This window comes from Telmatherina bonti (assembly GCF_933228915.1).
Source record: "Telmatherina bonti genome assembly, chromosome: 4".
NCBI lineage: Eukaryota > Metazoa > Chordata > Actinopteri > Atheriniformes > Telmatherinidae > Telmatherina > Telmatherina bonti.
The window spans coordinates 14350163-14371605 of NC_136622.1; the positions used below are offsets into that span (position 1 = coordinate 14350163).

At 40.0% G+C, this 21443-nt stretch overlaps 1 protein-coding gene across 1 annotated transcript in view; it reads right to left on the reverse strand.

Moving 5' to 3' along the window:
* agrn (agrin) overlaps nt 1–21443 on the reverse strand; it is a gene marked incomplete at its 5' end in the record, with an annotated part of 277398 nt that overhangs the window by 142506 nt on the left and 113449 nt on the right. Inside the window, one exon of the mRNA XM_079239816.1 lies at nt 18087–18125. Within this exon, the coding sequence (XP_079095942.1) occupies nt 18087–18125 (39 nt within the window). The remainder of the gene's footprint in view (nt 1–18086; nt 18126–21443) is intronic.

Genomic DNA, 21443 nt, shown 5'->3' on the forward strand with positions numbered 1-21443 from the left:
CGAGAGTGTACTGGAAAATGCTAGGCAGAAATCCTAGAAGAGGAATTCATACCTGGCATACACAAACTCACATATTAATCCTCGCCTCCGTGGAATTGAGAGAGATAAAAGGAAGACCTGAGGAGGACGTACAACTTTTTGCCTGGGGTATTAATAACACAACATATCCTGCTCAGCATTGATCCCCTGTTGGGCCCTGAGGCACCACCATATGGCCTAACCAACACCCAAACACACATAAAGCCAATGGGTCTCTATATCAGCTTATGCAATGCTGTAGCAATCATGCATAATCCTTGACTATCCCCCAGTCCTTATCCCACCACAGACAATGGTGAGGTTTATAAGCTACAGAATGCTCAAGTTGCGGCACAGCATGGTCAAAACATTGGGCCTCAGATGCCAGAAGGCCCCATTTGGTACTGTGAACAATTAAACTTGAAGGAGAGAAAAGGCAAAAACTTCAATCATTTCCCCCCCAAAAAAACAAATGATGAAAAGCCTGTGAGGGTTTCCTTTCCAAAGCATTGACTATTTCTACCTCCTTCGCAAAAGCCTTTGATTTCTTACAGGTACTATTTCAACACAATGCAGGTTGTACCCTCCCACTTCAGTTCACTGAGCTCTACAGAGCTGCTGCTCGGAGAAAAGCAAATAAGAAAAGTGTAATTGAATCTACAATGTGTTTATGTGATATGCTTGCTGATGTCTGATGGGGTTTAACATACACAGGTGATGTCAAGTTTCTTGTGTTGGCACCCAAATAAACTAAATTTTATTATGAGGATCTAGAGTACAGGATTTGAAATGATAGAAAGGATCAGAAGACTTAATCTTTCATTAATTGTAATTGTGTAATTACACTAGAGATTGCTTCAGTTAGTGTTCTATCTTTTCCCTACAGTTTAAAGTTGCATATTTGTGTTTCTCCATCTACCGCATAGCAGACATTCAGGCTGTCAGTGCAGCTGCAGTGTGTGTATCAGTCTTTCTGCATGTGTCTCTCAAAGCGAAAAGCTGAGAAATTGTGATCTTAACCCTTGTTTTGCAATGTATTCATTGGAGCTGTCTTTAGACGTGTGGTCCCAGTGCACTTCACGCTGTTTGTACTTATGGTGCCACTGTAAAGACTGTAATACAACATATATGCAGAAGACACAATTTTTACTTCCCACCCTGTCCCCAGACTTATTTTCATACTAAATAAAGCTGGATCAAAGTGTCACTAAATGAGTGTTAATCTGCTCTCTGACTCATTTCAGAAAAATAGTTTGAATTCTGGTGTCATTCTTGACTTTAGTAACATAACTACTCTTGTCAAAGACAAATTTCCTGCAAGGGAGACATTTAGGGACTGCTACTATAATGACACATTTAGGGACTGCTACTATAATGACACAACCTCCTACTGGAATATGTGTTGCATATGTTACATCCATCTGTGAAATTTACCAATCAGGCCTCACTAAAATAAACCCTCCATGCGCATGTATTAATGCCCAGTCATCCATTAGAAGAGATCCCACTTGTATTATAGTATGAAATGAAAGCTCTAATGTTCTTATGAGTGTTTGAAAGAGATGTGCAGCAAAGGATGTCTGTCTGATGAAACTAAATAGTAACATGCCGGACGATGTGTATCATGGAGTTAAAAGCATTTTAGAGGTGGTGTGAAACAGTGGTAGCATTTAAACCGCATCAATTAGCTTGGGGTTTTTTTTTTAGGTAAAAAAAGAAAAAAAAAAAAGAACAGAAATGACAGAATGGCTCTGCATAAGTTAAAGCCGACTTGCTGTCTTTGTCTACAGAAATGCATGCATTAAGTCCCAGCAGATGCTCAGTTGTCATGGAGGCGACTCATCATAAGTGTGGAATGGTTATGTGATGGCAATGTGAGGAAGACTACATCATAGACACTAAAACTATTAAAAATGGTAACAATTTGCCCTCCAGATGCTTTCTGTCCGGGTTTAAAATGTGAAAAACAAGTTTTACGACACCAAGTGCTATTTGACAATTCTATTCTAACAAGATCGGCTGAGCTCAGGATGCTTTATAACAAATAATAAGAAAAAAAAACGTATTTAAATTATTTCCACCAACAGCATTTGGTTTGGTCTAAAATAGCTGTTGTGGACCTCTGCACTTGTCATTTTCAGTGCATGTGTATGCTCACACTGATAAGTGCATCAAGCTGCAGTGGGTTTTCGAGTATCCAGATGTTGCTATGATGGACACAACTGAGAATGATAGGATGCACACATCACACTTTGCATCGTGCATTATTCATGCCTCCATTTCTTCCATAACCTTGATGATTCTTTACAAAACACTTCCAACTGATTAAACAAATGAAGTGAACTACAATCAGTTTCCTCGATCCACATGCATGACCACAATGCACACTGTCAACCTATTATCTTTTTTTTATCACATATCCTGTAAAATGTGCTAACCACCTTAATATATTTTAATTAGGAATTTTGAGGAAATTTGGGTGGATATATTTCTGCTTTATCGAATCATACTCCTTTAAAAATGCATCTCCTGCCAGAAAAACAGTCAACATGTAATTCAGCACAGATCTGCTGAAACGCTTTGTTTGAGACTGGATATTTGCATCCATACAGCATCCACTTATTAAGGGAAGCAAAAAGCATTACAGCGATAATCCTGTTTTTAATAACAAGCTAAATTAGCTGTTTATTCTAAAACGAAAGCTTCCGCTTACATAAAAAAAAAAAAAAACATAAAAATGAGCAGATGAGAAATGAAAGAACTGGCAGTTCTGCTGTTACCTGTGTGCTACACTGAGTTAAGAAGAGTGTGCCAGGATAAAGTGAAGAGTGCGATGTCTCTGATGATTTCTCTCCTGGCTCATTAAAACTTGATGAACCAGAACACTCCCTTTTAAAGCAGCAGTAGTTCTTTGAGAGGGCAGGACTTGCCTCTGTCCATTAGCATAATGTGTTTTGTGATGAAAAGGGGCAGGATCATGAATGCAGGATTTGTGGCTGTTTGAATTTCGCAAAACAATCACACCAAGTAACCAAGTAGCTGGGGTTTGTTTATTTTATATTTTGACTTATCTGTGAGTTACATGAGGTTTATACGGCAACAAACTGGTCAACCTGTCAAAGAAATATCACCAAGTTTCCCACAGATGTGAGGGAAGTTGTTGTAGTTTAGCAATCAAAAAATGAGTCATATTTGTAAGAAAACAACTGATTGTTCTGCTGTAGCAAGCACACAATGTGTGGATGCATTTTTAACATAGATCAGATGAAACTTTCCATCTGGGCAGATGAAAACTTTAACATTTACATACGGGATCTTGTGTTCATACCAGAAGCTAATGTTGTTGTTCGGCATCGGCTGCTCAGTTCTTCTTCAGCTCGCTGCATGTAAAACACATAATTTCCTGCATACCTTCCCCCCCCCGTGTTTAGAACGACAGATGAAAAACCTTTTATGATAAGATACAGGCTGAATAATTTATTGTGTAAAACCTACAGATAGCAGACAGAAGCAGGATGAAACAAGATGAACTTAGAAGAAAATGTTGCATGTCCGTGACTTTTAAAAAATTTAAAAAGTTTCTCAAAACAGCATCTTGGAGAGTTAAATATGCATGGCTGTTTGCAACATTTAACTACACGGAGACTGAGTAAGACTTTTTTCCGAGACACCCACAGATCCCCGAGCCCTGCAGTGAACAGGCCTGGATTGAGACATCATTCACTGTGCATTAATGTTTACTCCATATGTGCCAGTGTAGAGCAAAAAAAAACAAAACAAAATCTCTAATCTAAGCTAGTTGAAGTTTGCACAGAAAATGTATTTGGTTAGTGAGCAGCAGGGAAAGACTAGTTTTCACCACATACTTAAGTTGGCTTTGTGGTGCATCCTTTGACAAACAGCAATCCATGTTTGTTTACCTGCATTGGCCAGAGGGTGTGCTGATGCATACTAATGATGGTGTGTGTTGAAGTCTGCGTTCATACGTGAGTGTGTGTGTGTGTGTGTGCATTCAGTCCTTAAACCATGCTGTTTCCTATCTCCAGTGCCATATCTCTTCTTTTGCAGGAGAACTGCTGTGACCAATCTAACATTGCCCCAGGAAGAGAAGGTGTATGGGTGTGTATGTGTATGTGTGTTGGTTGCCATCTGCCCCTGTGATTCCCCTGCCCTTCTGGACCGGCTCCTGACCTATACGGCCGTCACTGCTGAACTTTCCTGACAGCTCCTGTTACAAGCACCTCCAAAAAAGATAGACTTGGAGCAAAAAGAAAAAAAAATCCAAAAGAATTCACTTATTTTATTCCAAATAAGAATGTAGAGCTGCACATTGTTGCCCTACCCTGCTCCCGTTCCTCTCAGCTGGAGTGTAGTGGAAGTAATTGAGGGATGGGGAAGTGATCAAACCATAACAGTACACAGCATGGTACTGAGGTAAATGCACATTCTTTTTTCCCCCACTTTGGTGTTTCAGCTCGCACATAAGGTCTCATTTTGAACCAGAGGAAATCTATGGTTTCTCAGGGGATTGGGGGCTACAAAGCTTTGAGTGCCTGAATTAAGCCCAAACCATTGCAGACATAAATGCACTTACCACATGCTGCATTCGAATCCAACTGAGCACATACTCCAAGTCCAAGGAGCAAAGTAATGACTGGCTTGATCAAGCTGATTTCCACCCTTTATTAAAAGTCACCTATTGATAATGATGGCCTTTGATATATTTGAAAAGTGGACAGTTGAGTCACTGCAGGCTTGGAGCCCTCAAAAGAGTGCAGAGGACAGTAGTATATGAGAGCACCAGCTGGAAAACCTGTTTTAATTAAATTTCTTTATCTGACAAACACACATTCTCGCTTAAACTAAAGGTGCTTAGTCTTCCCCTCAGGCTGACAAGCCCTCAGCACCAGGGCAAAGGGGAAGGGATTTCTGGTAATAAAAAAAAAAAAAAAAAAAAGGGAAAGGGGGAAAAAAAGGAGGCAGAAGATAAGTTGAAGGCAAATTTCAGTTCAGGTCAGTTTCTGGATGATGACAAGTTAATATTCTCAGCATAAAAGATAGTGGAAGTGCTTGAACCTGAGGTTTTTTTTTTCTCTACATGCCATACTCTCATTCTCCCAGTCTAATTTCTTCACTACATTCATTTTATTCAGCTACCACCCACATCCTTACTATTTTTTTTCTTACCTGGGTGCATTTATTCAAATTTGTTGCTTTGTCCAAACGTCTCTCTTTGATCGTGTTGCACATTCTATATGTGCAATAAACTGTGCAAAACCTAAATATTGCAGTAAAAAGCTGATACTGGAAACACCTGCATTTAATATATATATATATATATATATATATATATATATATATATATATATATATATATATATATATATATATATATATATATATATATATATATATATATACATATGTATATGTCATATTCGGTGGAAAAAGTGTTTGTATTGCACTTTTACGATATATTTTTTACATTAACATGTCAGCAAACTGCTCAACGAACATGTAACAATATATATATATATATATATATATATATATATATATATATATATATATATATATATATATATATACATACATACATATATATATATATATATATATATATGACATATGCACTGCAAAAACTGAAATCTAAGTAAGATTAAAAATCTTAAATTGAGTACACATATGCTTTTTTTTTTTTTTTTAAAGGTAAGATAATTCTTAGTTTTTATGCCAGAGAATTTCTCCTGTTTTAGGAGTATTTTTACTTGTTTTGGGAAGTCCTGACAAGCCAAACTTTCTTGTTCTGTTGGCAGATAATTTATTTTATTTCAAGCAACATTTACCTAATTTTTATTTATTTATTTTTTTGCTTGTTTTTATAGGCTGAGTTTTTGCAGTGTGGATGTGACACATACTTGGTCCAGAACACAAAATGTTTCCTATCTGGAGTCTTAGAGGCAAGATTTTACGAGAATTCTGGCTCATACGCTAATCAACATTAAACACTTGCAAATCGCAAAATGTTTTGTCCAAATTTTTAGAAATATCACGTTTATTTTGTACAAAATCGTCATGGAAACTCGGCTTATGTCCATCGTATGTCAAAGTGCAGCAGTTGTGTGTGCTCTTTGACTTTTTATTAGCTATTATTCATATTTATCAAATTAGTTGTAGTCAGTCCTCCCTGACTTGAGATACTTTCAGACAATCACCATTTGATCAAAGCATCATTGCAGAGGTATGTGCTGTTATCTTTTCAGAGGACCGGACATATGTGTTAAAAAACTACCAGCATGCTGGAGCTAAGAACAATACACACAGACAGGTCCATACAAGTGGAATCAAGTCCTAAATTTAATGGTTTTGCCTGCAGATTTCAGCCTTTATACAAAAGTGATGGAGACTTTTTTGTAGCTCAGTCCTTAAGTATCATGTGAGTACTCCCTTATTAACCATCATTTATTTGTTACAAGTCCTGAGCCTGACATTGAGGGCCACTTTGATCATATTACTGCCCATCTAAGAAGCGAACCTTCCTCCTTCCTTCTCCTTCAGAGAACCTGTGAAACAGAGCTGCTGTTTGTCAGCTCACAATGGTACAAGTACCTATTTTTGCTCCCATTTCTTCCATGCATGAGCTGCGTCCACGACTAATGGACTGAATTAGATACACATACTTAGTATTCACAAGAGCTCAGACACATGCATGTGTATCGTGTAACATTTACTGCAGATAAAGACGAGGAGGAAGGCTAAAGCCTCAGTGTTGGTCTTGGTGCTGTTTTGTGTGCATGTGTATAGACGGAGTGTAAATGTAGATTAAACTTTGGATGTGTTTAAGCAGGAAACATAAAGGAAGGAAGCAAACTGAATGATTTCTTGTGTACGGTTAATTTTTCTGAAAATGTTGCCATTTTCAGCCCTTGGTTTCTTGAGACAAAGTCATGTCTTTGTGAAGTAGATTGTATCTGTGACCACCAGAATCTATTTAGTTCGAAAACTGCACCAAATTTTTAGCTCCATTGTGTGTTTGTCAGAAACAATTGTAAAATATAACATTGATTTAAATTCAATGCATCTTGTAGATCTAACTTAAATTGAATCTAGTTGTTGGTCAAATGAATCTTATATAAATCTTGTGAACTTTGGAGGACAAGATGTGGAATGAATAAACACACTGAAGTTGATTCAGCGTAATAAAGACAAGTAGATGGAAAATGATGGGTTTGTCAAAATGTGGAATTTGTGTTGTCTTTTTAGTTCCGGTTTCCTGTTTTATTTTGTAGTTTTCTTTGTTTAGTTCTCTAATGTCTTGTTTCCTGTTTTGCCTACCGTTAACTCAGCTGGTTTGAATTCATCTATTCAACACACCTGTGTTTTGTTTTGTTTCTGTCTGCACTTATGTCACTTGGTTTCTGTTCTCAGTGCTGGTTCGTTGTCGGTAGTTGCCTGTGATGCCTCCGTCCTGTCTTTCGTTCAGTTTATTTTGAGGATTATCTTGTTTGCCTCCTGCCTGTTTCTGCGTTTGGGTCCCCACACCTTCACAAACAGGGTTTTGACAGAGTTTCCCACTATGCTAGCAAATCTAACAAATCAGAGATAATTCACTGTTCCAAACTTTGCACTTTTCCTTCAGTAGCTTAGCAATACTTGAAATTACCTAGTATTTTTTTGAAAGGGCATTTTTTATTCGTTCGCATTTTATTCATTCACTTGATCAATAATTCAAATGAAAAACGGTTTGACTGATTTCAGAAATCTGTAAAATAAAAATCTGAAATAAACTCTTGTCATATCCATTTTTCAATCATCCAAACTAAAAATGTCTCACATTTTCTTTTGTTTAGCTTCCTTTATCTTCTTATTTTGTATTATCTAGGAATAATACAATGTTGTGTTTTGTTTAAAAGAGAGGAAAACAGCCTCCCATGTCACTCCTGATGAGAGGAAAGCGGTTCTCAGCTAAACACACATTAGCTGGTCTCTTTATTGGCCTCATATTAGCAATAATCTACCTTTCACAATAGTTTTGGTGTATAAACAACATGTTCTAGACATTAAAATGTACAATGTTGACTGGCGAAGATAAAAGATTTCTAATTAATGCTGGTAGTATCACGTGACTGTTCCCCAGTTACTGGGCATCCCAGTGTTTAAAACCAATTATCCAGGCAGCTGCTGCGCCATCACGGTGGTCAGACATTCGTTTTTGCAGAAACCCACCCACACCATGATCTTGCTGCAATTCCTTCCAATTACATGATGTAAGGTTCAAATAAAATCATCATGTATGTTGAAAATGATATAAAGATTTAATGAAGGGGTTCTCTTCTAATTCATGCGCAATTAATCACATCAAGTCTCTTCCATAGCCTCATTCATCACGTCATTATCAGATTTATCAAGTATTTGAGTGTTTCTACTAACAGAATCATTATAGATGATTGTACACAGTCACTCAAGGTAATAAAAAATGTTTTAGTGAAGACGGTGGGTTAAGCCATCCAGTTAGATATTACAGTTTCTAATGTTTGCAAGAATGAGGCTGATTGGCACACTATCCAAAAACACAACACCCTCCAGCAACAGCTGTCACTAATGTAGAGGCATGAGAAAGGGAGTTAAAAGCCCTTCCACTCAAAACTGCGTCCTTGAATCTGAAGTGTAAAGATCTTGAAAAAAATGGTGCTATCTGACACTTAATGCTGAATAATGACTGAAAAAATACTTAAATGAAGGAATCTGTTATCTGTTTCAACTTTTAGACTCAAGATTTCCGGTGCCTGGAATAAGTGATTAGTTGCTTTAAGGAGAACGTCTTGCTGTGTAGTGACACAAGACAGCTGTGGGAGATAAGAGCTGTCTGACACCAGTAGGAAATGTCACAGCTAATACATATCACATGTGGAGGGAACTCACACTGGAAGCCTTGTTCCCCACAAGCACGAGCGTGAGACGTGAGCTCACTTGCAGTGATATACCACATGTGTGCTGGACAAGATGTCATTCTTGTGTGTGTGCGATTCTCATTAATTTCATTGCTTTGTGGTTATCTGATATATGGCACACTGAACCATAAATCAAAAAGACACACATGAAATGCTTCACTTCCAGCTGTACTTGCATGTGTGCTTACAGTTGCGCCGTTTGTCTTGGAATTCTGGTGTAACAGGGGGGGAACTCAAGTAATTTCTTTTAGTTGCACTGCCATTGTATAAAATCCCACAGGAAACGGATTAATGAAGACAGGAGTTAAAATCGCACACCCAACTTCGAGATTCTTCAGAATCAAGTCCTCAAGTTGAATGCTGAATCCTTCATTTATCATATACCAACCAACTGCATCACTTCATTAAAACCCCAAGCTGTGAAGTACACAACGTGACAAATAAACTGATCTTAATGAGTAAATTAATGAAATGCAACAAAGCTTTAAATCACCTCATTTAAAAGTTTCATCTATTTGGCTGTGTGTGTGTGTGTGTGTGTGTGTGTGTGTGTGTGTGTGTGTGTGTGTGTGTGTGTGTGTGTGTGTAAGGGGGGCAACAAAGATATGTTGCATACTCTGCAACCTGTAACCCTGACCTTAAAAGAGGAAAATGACTAAACATCCATTTCTAGTACATAAAGCCTTAAGTCGCAACAGTCCACAAGATACACACATAACACCTCATGCACACTGTTTGCCTTCAGTGACACCAACCCCTAATTATGGAGTTACAGAGTGTGCTGGGGTGCATGAAACTCCAGTGGAAAAAAAACAAGTTCAACTGAATGAGTACCGAGCAGAGACACACACAGACACACACACACACACACACACACACACACAGCGTCCTGTTGTTGGCTTATTATTGGAAACCTTTGACATTTTTCAGAGTACTTTCTGTTTTTGTGCTCATCACATTGTGTGACAGCTTAACCGAGAAAAAAGAAAAACTAAACCGCTCTCTAACTCCAAGCTTTGTTCAAATAGCCAGAACTGAACACAGTGACTCTCACAAATTCGTTCCCTGAATACGATCGGTAAAAGTACAAAATAACTTCCCCCCTTTTTTTTTCCTCAAAAAATAAACACAACTGCTAAATTGCTCAAATTATACTCAATACTTCAATCTATTTTTATTTCTCTCCTTCTCTTTTTCTCTGTCATTATGGAAATGAGCAGGCAGGTGGATGTGCGAGGCTGACAGAATGCTAAACACACACTCCTATTTGTTCTCTTTGCAGCACACAATCCCTGCGGTATACAGCAAAAACTGAAGTAATGATGAGTTAAATGGACAGAAGGTAAACAAAATAAGACAAACAAAGCGGGCTTTGGGGGGAATTAATTCTCCTGATGTTGCAGGCAGTGCATAAAACATTGTTCAACAGCCAGCCGGACAGACGCGTTATTCCATCCCAGCATAGTTCAGAATGATCCAAGCGCAATGGCCTGCAAGCGAAATTTATGAGTCCGTGGGATGCACATTCCTCCACATGCAGCCCCACAGAGCAGTACATAATTCTCATTACTATTCACTATTCCTTGAATGTGATTATTGAACTCTGCTCCTGATAGAAAGGACAGATGTTTAAAGGAATGTGCGTGAGCTAAAGAAAGAAGGGAAGGTTCTTTTCAGAAACAATGTGATAAGATCTGAAGGAACCATCAACTTCAGTTCATCTCAACATTTTTTATTCTCTTTTCTTTTCCATAATATATTGGCAAATCCAAAAACAACAACAGAAAATATACTCCAGAGTTACAACAACTACTACACAACCAGTGTAGTACATTTCATGAGAAAAAGAAATTGGAGTAGGAAGAAGAATTAATCTTATTAACCCTCAACTATTAACCCTCATTTCAAAGTAAACCAACTGGATGGCATCATCTACAGCAAACACTAAGAACAAAACACAGGTATAAAAATAATTCTTTTTTTAAATCAATTTTTTTACATGCAGTTTTAGTAAGTACTCTTTATATTTCAATTTAAATTGAGAAGGATTTGAACAACTTTTAAAACCGCTTTTAAGTGCCTTCCATTGTTTTGCACCAACCGTTGAAATACACAAGTGTAGTTGTTACGAAAGGTTTTTTTTTAAAATCACATTACACATCACACTTCAGTCTCACATGACTGTTGAAATCATCCATTTATAATATCACAACTAATAATTTAGGTTGCTTTGTAGGTGGCCCTGAGATATGTTACTCGCCCCTGGATGTGCCCATTATTAGAAAATGATTCTCAACATTCCATAAACTAATAGATGAAATTGCATTGAACTGAGCGTTATATGTAAAGTGTGTTACTCATCATAATGTATTTTCTTATTGGCAGTTGGACACTGGTTACGTTTGCTCAAATGCTAAAAAAAAAAAAAGCTACATACTGAACAAAAGAGGGCAAATTCCCAAGAAGTAATCCACGAATCTACATTCCAAGAGCTTCCAGGTATAAATGCATATACAGTTTATAAATCTGGTAGAAAGTGCCATTATTGTTAAATTGACAAGAGGGTAAACAAAACAGCATGTCGTTATGTTTCATCATGCCTCTGGCAGGGTTTATGTCCAACTGGAATGTACAGACTCACACTGAGAGAAAAACCAGAGCAAAAACATTCACCAAATAGCAACTTAGAGTCTTTTTCTCTTTATTTCTCTCTTTGTCTCCATATCTTTTGCACTCTGTCTGGTTCCCTGCTATCATAAATCTTATTAAAGCTCAGTGAGATTAGCAGCCTGTACAGAAACACACAAGCTGAAGCACAACTTACTACAGGGGTGTGTGTGTGTGTGTGTGTGTGTGTGTGTGTGTATGTGTGTTGGTGTGTGTGCATGGCTCTGAAATGCGAAATAAATATTAAAAAAAACTAGCAGCACATAAATGGTGTCAGTGACATGCTGCTGGGCCTTGTGTCAGTGTGTTGTAATTGCATCCGTTGGAGCGAAACACATAGATTCACACCAAAACATACACGCACCCACACACACACACACATTCAAACAGTTCTGGTTGACGTCAGGCACCCCGGTCCAGAAGTCAAACGAAAGCGATGACGACAACACAAGTGGAGGAAAAACACTACCCACTGTGCAGTGTGTGTGTATGTGTGTGTGTGTGTGTGTGTGTGTGTGTGTGTGTGTGTGTGTGTGTGTGTACAGATTAACAAGGGGGGGTTTGCTACAGATGGAGCAACCACACACATGAAGTAAATTATGAATAGACTATTTACCATCATTCCATGCATTAGGCTACACGTAGCTGCACGTGTGTTACTATGACAACCTCTAATAAATGCATTGAAATGCTACTGAAAACAAACAAACTAATATCGCTATTTGAAAGTTTGGAAAATGAAAGAGGTGATCAGGTCATCACGCTTTACATTTACAAAACATGTAACAGCTTCATGTAAGAGTATACGTGTGTGTGTGTGTGTATGCATGTTTAAGTGTATCGACATATGTTTGGGAGTCAGGGTCAGGTTAAGGTTGGGATGTTCAGAATGGATAGTTTCCTGCCATTCATGCCTACACGGCTCCAAGGAGTAAGAATACAATGTTTTCTTAATGCAAACTCAACACACAGGAAAACACAGCACACACACCAACATTCCCAAAACACACACAGACACATAGCCCAGTGGAATTAAAGGTAACACACACCACAAGATAGGATGTTAGGGGTTCTCTAATGTGTGTATGTGTGTGTGTGTGTGTGTGTGTGTGTGTGTGTGTGTGTGTGTGTGTGTGTGTGCGTGTGTGTGTGGAAAGTGGAAATGAGTTCAGGCTCGCACACACATCCTGAGGTTCAGCTGCAATCTGTAAACAAGGCTTCCGACTGAGCTAAGAAAAACAAGAAGCAAGGGTTGAAATGTTCACACGAGCGCGTGAGCTGCAGTGTGTGTTGGGAAGAGTGTGAGTGTGTTTGGAAGTCCTGACAAAAGAAAAGCAAGACAGCTTTTCTGCAGATGTCTTGACTCTCACAGCAGCCGCTTCCTCTGCAGAAAAACTAAAACATAACAGCATCCGAGCGAACGGCGCCGAAATCGTCAACAACGGGCGAAAACACTCCCTTTGACTTCCACTTCTTAATAAGGAAACACAAGCTGCGGCTCGGCTAAAGGCAAGAAATCACTGCACAATACTGTTCAGAAACATGCTGACATGGCATGCCACTTATTTCCCCCTAATTAACAATCTGACAATGAAATTCATCGCACTGGTTACACTTGCCAGTGTGGTTATTTTCTGACATCGCCACCCAACAATTAAATTAGAGCCTGTCCATCACGGTGTAGAGCAGTGCCGCCGCCGAGCCCCGTTTTAAAATAACTTGCTTCTGTTTTAATCAGAAACACAGCTCTCACTGCTGCCGCTGCACAGTCACACCGTCAACATGAGAAGAACATAGAGAGCTCATTAAGAGTGACATTAGGCAGTTCTCCATGCTAATTACTTCCAATATATGACAAAGAGCTAAGAAGGGGTGGGCCTTCAGCATCCCCCTGCACTGCCGTGCTGAGTGATAAGGGCTTCGATAAGCAGCTAGAGACTACTAATTGCCTCACACGGAGCCATCCAGTCGCTGGTGTTTTGTTTATTCCGCTGTCATTCTTTCCATTGCATTTTGTAAACTAAATAAAGCGGAAATCTGAAACTTAGGAAATAAGTTCAGCCACACATAATGTGGATGAATTTAACTATAAGCAACAAGCCGTTATCATGAAAACAGCTTTAATCACTGGTCTTTTTGTGAATGCCACCCAATGATTACATGTATTAGTTGTATATTTAATAACAGGACAAGCGGGGGTAAAACAATGAGTTATTTGCAAAATTCCTGACAATAATCACTAAATCAGACTATTCAGATCATTCTGTCTGGCAACTTCTACACCACAGATAACTTGCTATCCTGCGCATCCACATCAAATAGCTCCTGATCCTTCCAGAGTCAGAGGCATCCAAGTCACCTGCAAACGGTCAGGTTTGCTCCAAAGCTGCAGGATACGTCAAAGAAACCTGGATCATTAAATAAACAATTACTCCCTGTCAAAGGGGTCAAAAGCAAATAGTGTTGCATTTTACAGCTCTGGCCCACTGAGTTGTCGGCTCTCTGGCTAATGTTTTTCTCTCCTCGGACAGCTGCTTCTGGACTACCGTGGCAGATCGATACTGGGTGAGCTGAGGTGAGCCTGAGTGGAAAGCGTATTCAGAGGAGAGATATCGCTTCCAGGTCTGAAAAGTAAATCCAGTGCACATGGCCTTTCTGTACATGTCCTTTAAAACAGCAAGCAGGAGTACTTAGTCAAATCTACTTTTTACTCGTATAGCTCTTCTTTTTAAAAAAGAAAAAAAAAAAAAAAAAAAGACGTCTCATTACGAATACTTTTTTTTTTTTTCCGTAATGGATTTTAGGGCCACTAATGGCCTTAATCTGAAAATCTCTTGATAGACAGCATCCTGTGTCTATCAAAGTGTCTTTGTTGGAAGCGTTGCCAGTTACAAACGATAAGCTGTGAGAGTCGGCGACCTTCCTTTAAGGTGGCCCTTCATGAGCCAATGATTCCCCTGAGACAAAACACAGCAGACAAACTTGGGGATGCAGAGTTCAGCTGCACAGTTTAAAAGCTTTGTGTACTTTTAAAAAGGGCAACAAACTTTGTGTTGATAAAGTCAAGGCTACCCATCCCCCCCCCCCCCCCCCCCAAGCCTCCACAAAGTGGGCTAACAAGCTTCTCTATGTTAGAAAAGGACACGGCAACAGTGAAATCATAACCCTGGAGAGGTAACTTTACAGTGTACTTTTGATATCTTGATGGGAGAAATTCTTACCCAGAATCCCCACCCTGGCTTAAAGATGAGGTAGATATTTTGTCTCTGTTGTGTGAAATCTATGATGTGAAAAGATTTAATTAAGATAGGCCGGGGAGTCATAATTAATTCTGCCTCTTACTGTCAAAAACACAGGAAAAGGCTTTGGCTGAATAAATTACAGGGGCATTGTGTGTATGCTTTCCCCCCAGTGTGAAGGGCAATGGCTGTTGTGCATTTTGGTTTCTGTATTCTCCTTCATCTGAGATGTGTCGGTAATAAGTGATGCTTTCCAAAGTCTATTCAAGCCTGCTGGCACTTCTTCTTGTTTCTTTATAACAGGCATCCCACTGTCTTAAATCAAATTACATTTCAGTACAGGAGTTTATTTTGACTGTCAGTGAGGAGCATCCTCTGGAGAGACATGTCAGTGACAAACGTGAAATTGAAAGATTCACATCGAATGGGCTCTTGCCGAGCAGGTGGTGCTGGAGATGGTTGGAGTCACAGGAGACATTTGAACTGTCTGAGGCTCTTCTCTTCCATTACACACCCTTTCCTTTTGGTCTCTGGCCTATACTGAAACTTGATTGACCTTTGTTTAGTCACCTAAGGCTGAAGAATGAAATGAGGGACATATCTCCAGGGAGCCGGTCTCAGCAATTTTCCTTTTGAAATTAAATCTCTCAGACATTTTAAGAAGTGTCTCTTCTATAGTCAGTTACAACTATATATGGCATAAATCAGCTATTTTTACCAGATGGATGTCACTCTCTTGTTCTTATGCTCTTAAACACTATTAAGTTTTTCTTTCTTTTTTTTTTTTTTTTTTTTTTTTTTATTTGCATGTGTGTGTTTTCTGGAAACAGCCTCAGGCCAAAGCAATATTAATCAAACATTTCTCTAAGCCAAGCTCCCGTTTCCAAAGTCCAATAGTAATCCTTAAAGCTGCAAATTCTGCATGCTTTCTAGTTTTGGCCAAATATGCAACAACTGTCTTATTATCAGGAGACGGCAGGCAATAATGGCTGTGGTCTGCGCCAAGCAACTGCTCCTTTGAGCTTTCAAAGAAAGCACCTAATTAAAGACTGCTTTATGACTTTTGTCACTTTTTTTTTTTGACTGGTGATTATAGACCATTCATTGGGGAGGATTCGTCAGCTGTTTGTGGGTGGTGGTGCACACTGAACATGCCATTTAAAACTTTTTGATTGTGCCGAACCTACGTTTTGTTTTGTTTTTTCCCCAAGATTTTTCTCGCTCTAATTTGCAGAACAAATTCCGTTACTTTGTGAAGAACCTCCTCATGCTAATAAGGAAATCTCATCAACGGCATTTCAGAGACAAACTAGGCTGTTTAAAAATGCAAGGTCTTCGGTATCTTGTCTGTGATTTCCTGTAATTAAGTACTGGGGAGCGCGACGCCCTTGGCTCTGAGGACAATTCTAGTAGAACAAGCCCGGTGCTTTTTGAGGGTAGATTTGAATAATGGCTGTGCTATATTAGCCACTTGCCTGTCTGTAGCATCTTCTAAATAACCACTCTGCCACTGCTGAAACCATACATCTCCAAAAAAGTGGCCTACTGTCATATTTGGGCCAACACTAATTGTCTCACTAATCTCTCCAGCATTAAATGACCCAGAGAAACTGGGTCCCACAGGGCAGGCTTACCCCTCTGATTGGAGACTTTGCTTTTTGTTTTGCCTGGCATATTAAAACAGCATAGGCTGCTGGTGAAAAGCCTAGTGAACTATTGGAAATGTAATTAAGGGCTAGCAGCAGCTTTTAAACGGTTGACTAGTGCAGAAACAAACTGTGCCCTTCAGCCAGCAAAAACTTTAATACATGGGAAATGAGTGGCTCAATCGATAAGAAGGGCCTTATTTCTTTTGTTGGGGAAAATTCAATGGAAGTCAGAAATGGACTGCCTCGCTGCCTGAATACAGTTTCAGCTGCATTTTACGGCAATATTACACGGAGACCTTGCTGTAAGAAATAATACTTCGTCAAGACAATTGCATCTGTCATTAACACGTAAACAAACAGATGCTATACCCGGCAGGCTCCAAGTGATTCTCCAGTGTTTTGTGATGTGGCGCTAACTGGAAAAGAATCAGACATCTTAAGCTGTTGAGGCTGTTGAGGTTGTTGGAGGCTGGAGCGATTGGGAAATTATTTGATGAAACCAAATGTATCAGTCATTCCACATTGACAGTGAACAGCCTATTGTCCCTGCCATACAATAGCTTTCGTCATTAATGTTCTTTAATCTGATTTTTTCTCTCTCTTTTTTAAGCTGGCATCTTTCACAAACATGTTTTCCCAAACAAACTGGCCCATGGAGGTAGTGATTGAGCAATTATTAGACACAGACTCAGCGAGCCCATACTGTGGTCTTTTGTGCCTGGTATCACTCAGACTCGGTATCATTAGAAACATTTTTCCACCATGTTTCCTCCTTGCACACCTCTGGCTTTGTAGCCTGCACACATGCACCATGATGCAACACCTTCAGAACTAGTAGGAGGTCATGTCTGACTATTTGTCAGTGTAGAGTTGAAGACAATAAAAACCAAAAAAAAAAAAAATTACCAAAATGACTCTTCCTGTCTTACCTCTGATAAATATTCATGGCTGCAGCTTGAAAAACAGCTGCTTTTCCTCCAACTAAAGATTGCCAAAATCTACAAATTTAGAAACAGAATTTAGCTTTTTTTTTCCTTTATAAGCTCAAGCAAGTGGTCCAAAACACAGCTGAAGTAATACCCCACTGGCAACAAAGACTTATATATGTCAAATGGGATGTAAGCGTGTGGATAACAAGGCGATGTAACTGGGCTGCTCCATGGCTCTGGACTACAACTCCCCTGCATCAGCTTAAAGTAATGCTGAATACCCCCACCAGAAAATAGGGAGGTGTATTATCCTATTAGACCCTATCAGAAGGATGTGAACGCTGCTGTGGTAACAGATATCGAACATCAGCCAAACTAGCTGCGCGGAGCAGATCAAATCAAGTCATCAAAAGATCCTCCTTACATCAAAGCCCTGAACAGACCTGGCCACGTGCCTGCCATACCAACAGTGTAGAGACAACAGTGTGTGCTGTGCACCGAATCTGGCAGAGCACACAGACAGTTGCCCGCTTCAAAGGCCGAGATCTGCTGTTTCTGGTCATTATTCGCAGTCAAACCCCAGAAACCCAGTGGCCACTGAAGGTGAACGGAGTAACACCGCAGAAGGCTTACCATCAGGAGGTTGGGCCGGAGTGAAGTGAGGTGGCTTGTCTGAAAGAGATAAAAAGAGAACGGATGGGGAAAAGATTAGTTTTGGGGAAATTCTGCAACTTCCCACAGGTAAAAACACAAGTAATTGACTTGCTACAAAAAAGGAAAGATTCATTCCGTCTTTGGATTTTTCTTTTTTGTTTTGTTAATACAGTGAAAACATTCGCGGGGGCCCTGCGGGGGGAGCAGGCTGAGCTAATCGGACAGGATTGAATTTCTGCAATATTGATGTGATCGCTGTTGCCATTCATAGTTTCTATGATCAAATCATTACAAACCATACTGCATGACTTTTGATACTGTAAGAGAGCATGAGGATTGCAAACAGAGGGAAGTGACTTTGTTTTGAGATGAAAGTGTGAGATAATTCACTCTCAGTCGCTGCTCACACCCACCTGCAGCCACATGCAGAACAAATCGGAATTTTTCCCCCTAATCCATCAAATGACATCATGCTACTCTCCTGGTCAACACCCAGCAGACGATGACATAAGGCCTGTAGGTTTTGTGGGAACAATGAAATGAAACCTCCAATGTGAAAAGAGGAAGAAACGTTCAGCAGGAAAGGCCCATGAAACCTGAGTCCCTTGCAGCTTTTACAGCTTAGTTACATACTTATATCAGATTGTATGAAAAATGATGCAGCTTGTTTTAATTCTGCTTAGTTGGGATCTAAATAAGGGTCATATCACCAAATGGAAAGAAAATGTTAATGTGATTTTATTTTACCACCTTTGAATGAAAAATATGCTTTTCAGCTCACAGATTAACTAATTATTCCAAGATCCCTTTAATTTGCTCAAATAAGACAACACAAGTACAGAATTAAAAAAAAAACAAAAAACGTGTGAAATCTGACATAAAAGAGCCAATGTTTCTATTTGAGATGCTGTTACCAAAGTAATAAAGTTTGTTGACCAAGCAATTTTAAATGGAATTGGACTCATAAGGACAAATTCATTTCTGTAAACAAATATCATCAAGTGAGATTAAATATACAGAACCAGTCAAAAATCAAAGGTTTGGACACAGAAAGTGTGTCCATATATAAGAAAACAGGGTTAAATGGAAAATGTGCAAATCTGCAATATTTGTTTGTGAGCTCCTCTCTGTGACTATGGTGTGTTTCTCAAAGTGCATTGTGATACAGTACACTGGTCATCGTGTACCAGGGCACTGGCGTACCAAGCACGACCCAACTGAACCACCATCTGCACTCTGGCAGACTCCCCGGCTGCGTGACTCACTAAGCAAAGCCCCAGTGAGTTGTCAGAGCTGCCTGCACTGAGCAAACACACCGACATTCACATTCAGAAAAGGCTGCGCAGCCTCCCAGACAACTCTCCAGTGCCTCTACACTGTAAGGGATAATGAGGATGATAAAACACATCACATCAATTACCCAGTTAACACATTTTTGTGGGACCCCCCCCATTACTGTTACGCTGGAGCCGTTCCCACGACTACAACACCCATCGGCATCTTGAGACACAGCTGACTTTCAAATTCAGACTCACTTAAAATTGCTTGTCAACATTCTGGGCATTGGGGGAAGAGTGTGTGTACGTGTGTGTGTGTGTGAGAGAGAGAGACAGAGAGAGAGAAAGAGAAAATGAGGGGAGAGGAGCAGAAAGGCGAGGTTGGTGCTAGAGGTGAATAATGAATTGTCTGCTGAAGCCGTTTCCCAGTCAGTCATGACAGGAACTGATTTTCATCTATGGTGGCACGGGTTGGGTGGGGGGTGGGGGGTGGGGGTGGGGGTGGGGGGGTTAAAGAATACATACCAGACGAGGGAAAGGAAAAGGCATGAGGAACATGTGAAGGAATTTCATAGGAGCATCTGCGGGTTGTTACTTTCTTTCTTGCTTTTGTAAGCATGTCTGAACATCCACAAACACACAAACACACACACACACACACACAGATGCATTGTCATGCAAGGTGAATCCGAGCTGCCTGAAAGAGAGGGTGTCATACAAAGTAAGCCAAGATGCCGGGCGAAGCTAAACGATTTCTTCACATTTCCATAACGAAAGGACAAGATAAGGTCTTTCCATAAACATATCAGCCACTTCCATCTCCCTTTGCACCTGGCAAAGCATGCGTAAGTTCCCGGGCCTGTGTGTGAATGTCACAACAGGGCCATCATTCACCCTATATCTTCTGCAAATCAATAAGCGTCTGACTGTGACATTTACCCACGTGCAGAGGGAGGTGTGTGCTGGCGCGCGTGTATACATCTTTGTATGTGTGCCAACTTCGTCTTCGCTGTGTGTGATGTATCGTCAGGGTGGATGATGAAGTGAGTGCGTCCGTGTGATGGGCTTCATTGGCAAGCAGATTAATTTTAAGGATGGGAGGGGGGGGGGGGGGGGGGGGGGGGATATAAAACCGTGCATGTATGGGTATGCCTCATCCCATATGGTGACAACAGCGTTTATGAATATGAGGCTGGCTCTTGTAACGCCCACCCTCCCACCACAAACACACACACACACACGAAAACCTCCCCACTACCAGTACTATTACTATCCCATCCAGCTGTCCCTGCGGCCACATGGCGGGGGCTCTTGGCAGCATAATGCAGCTCCTTTCAGCTCATCAGCTTCTCCAGTGCACATTTCTTGTCATTTGGCAATATGAGAGGTGAAGGTGCTTTAACTGAGTCTGTATTAATTCAAACAGTATCTGTCTGGCTCAAACTGATTTGGCGACATTGTGAGGTTACAAATGATCTCTCCTGCAAATAACCTGCAACCACATGTCGCTATGAAAGGGACCGACAGACTAATGACGGCGAACATAAGCATAAAAACATAGGCACTCTGACAAATGCGAAGAGGTCCTGAGTGGGGACTTGCCTTGTGAAAAGGCAATAACTTGATAACAGATAAAAAGAGAAATCCCAGCAAAATGGGTGGACATGAATGACAACTAGTGCTAAAGAAAATGCATGGGGCAATTTCCTTAGAAACGCTGCTTAAACACCACTTCAACCCACATAAGCCAGCATCTTAAAAGTACCATGGCTATAATTAAAGAGCAAATTTAGCTACCTATTATAATCTGCAAGTGATTATGAGGCGCGAGCCTTGCATAAGTAATGGCCCACTTTGTGGAGTTGAGAATGTTTCACCTTTAACACAGTTTTAACTGGTAAAACCCCGCGAAATAGACCTGTATACATCTCTGGGGCCGAGGAAGATGAATAAGTCTGTGTTAAACTGTAGTGCTAAACACATCTGAGTTTGTTATGGGTGGTGTTATAAAAGAAGGCACATTTTTGCTGAGGTAATTGTAAAAGCGCTGGCAGCTGTT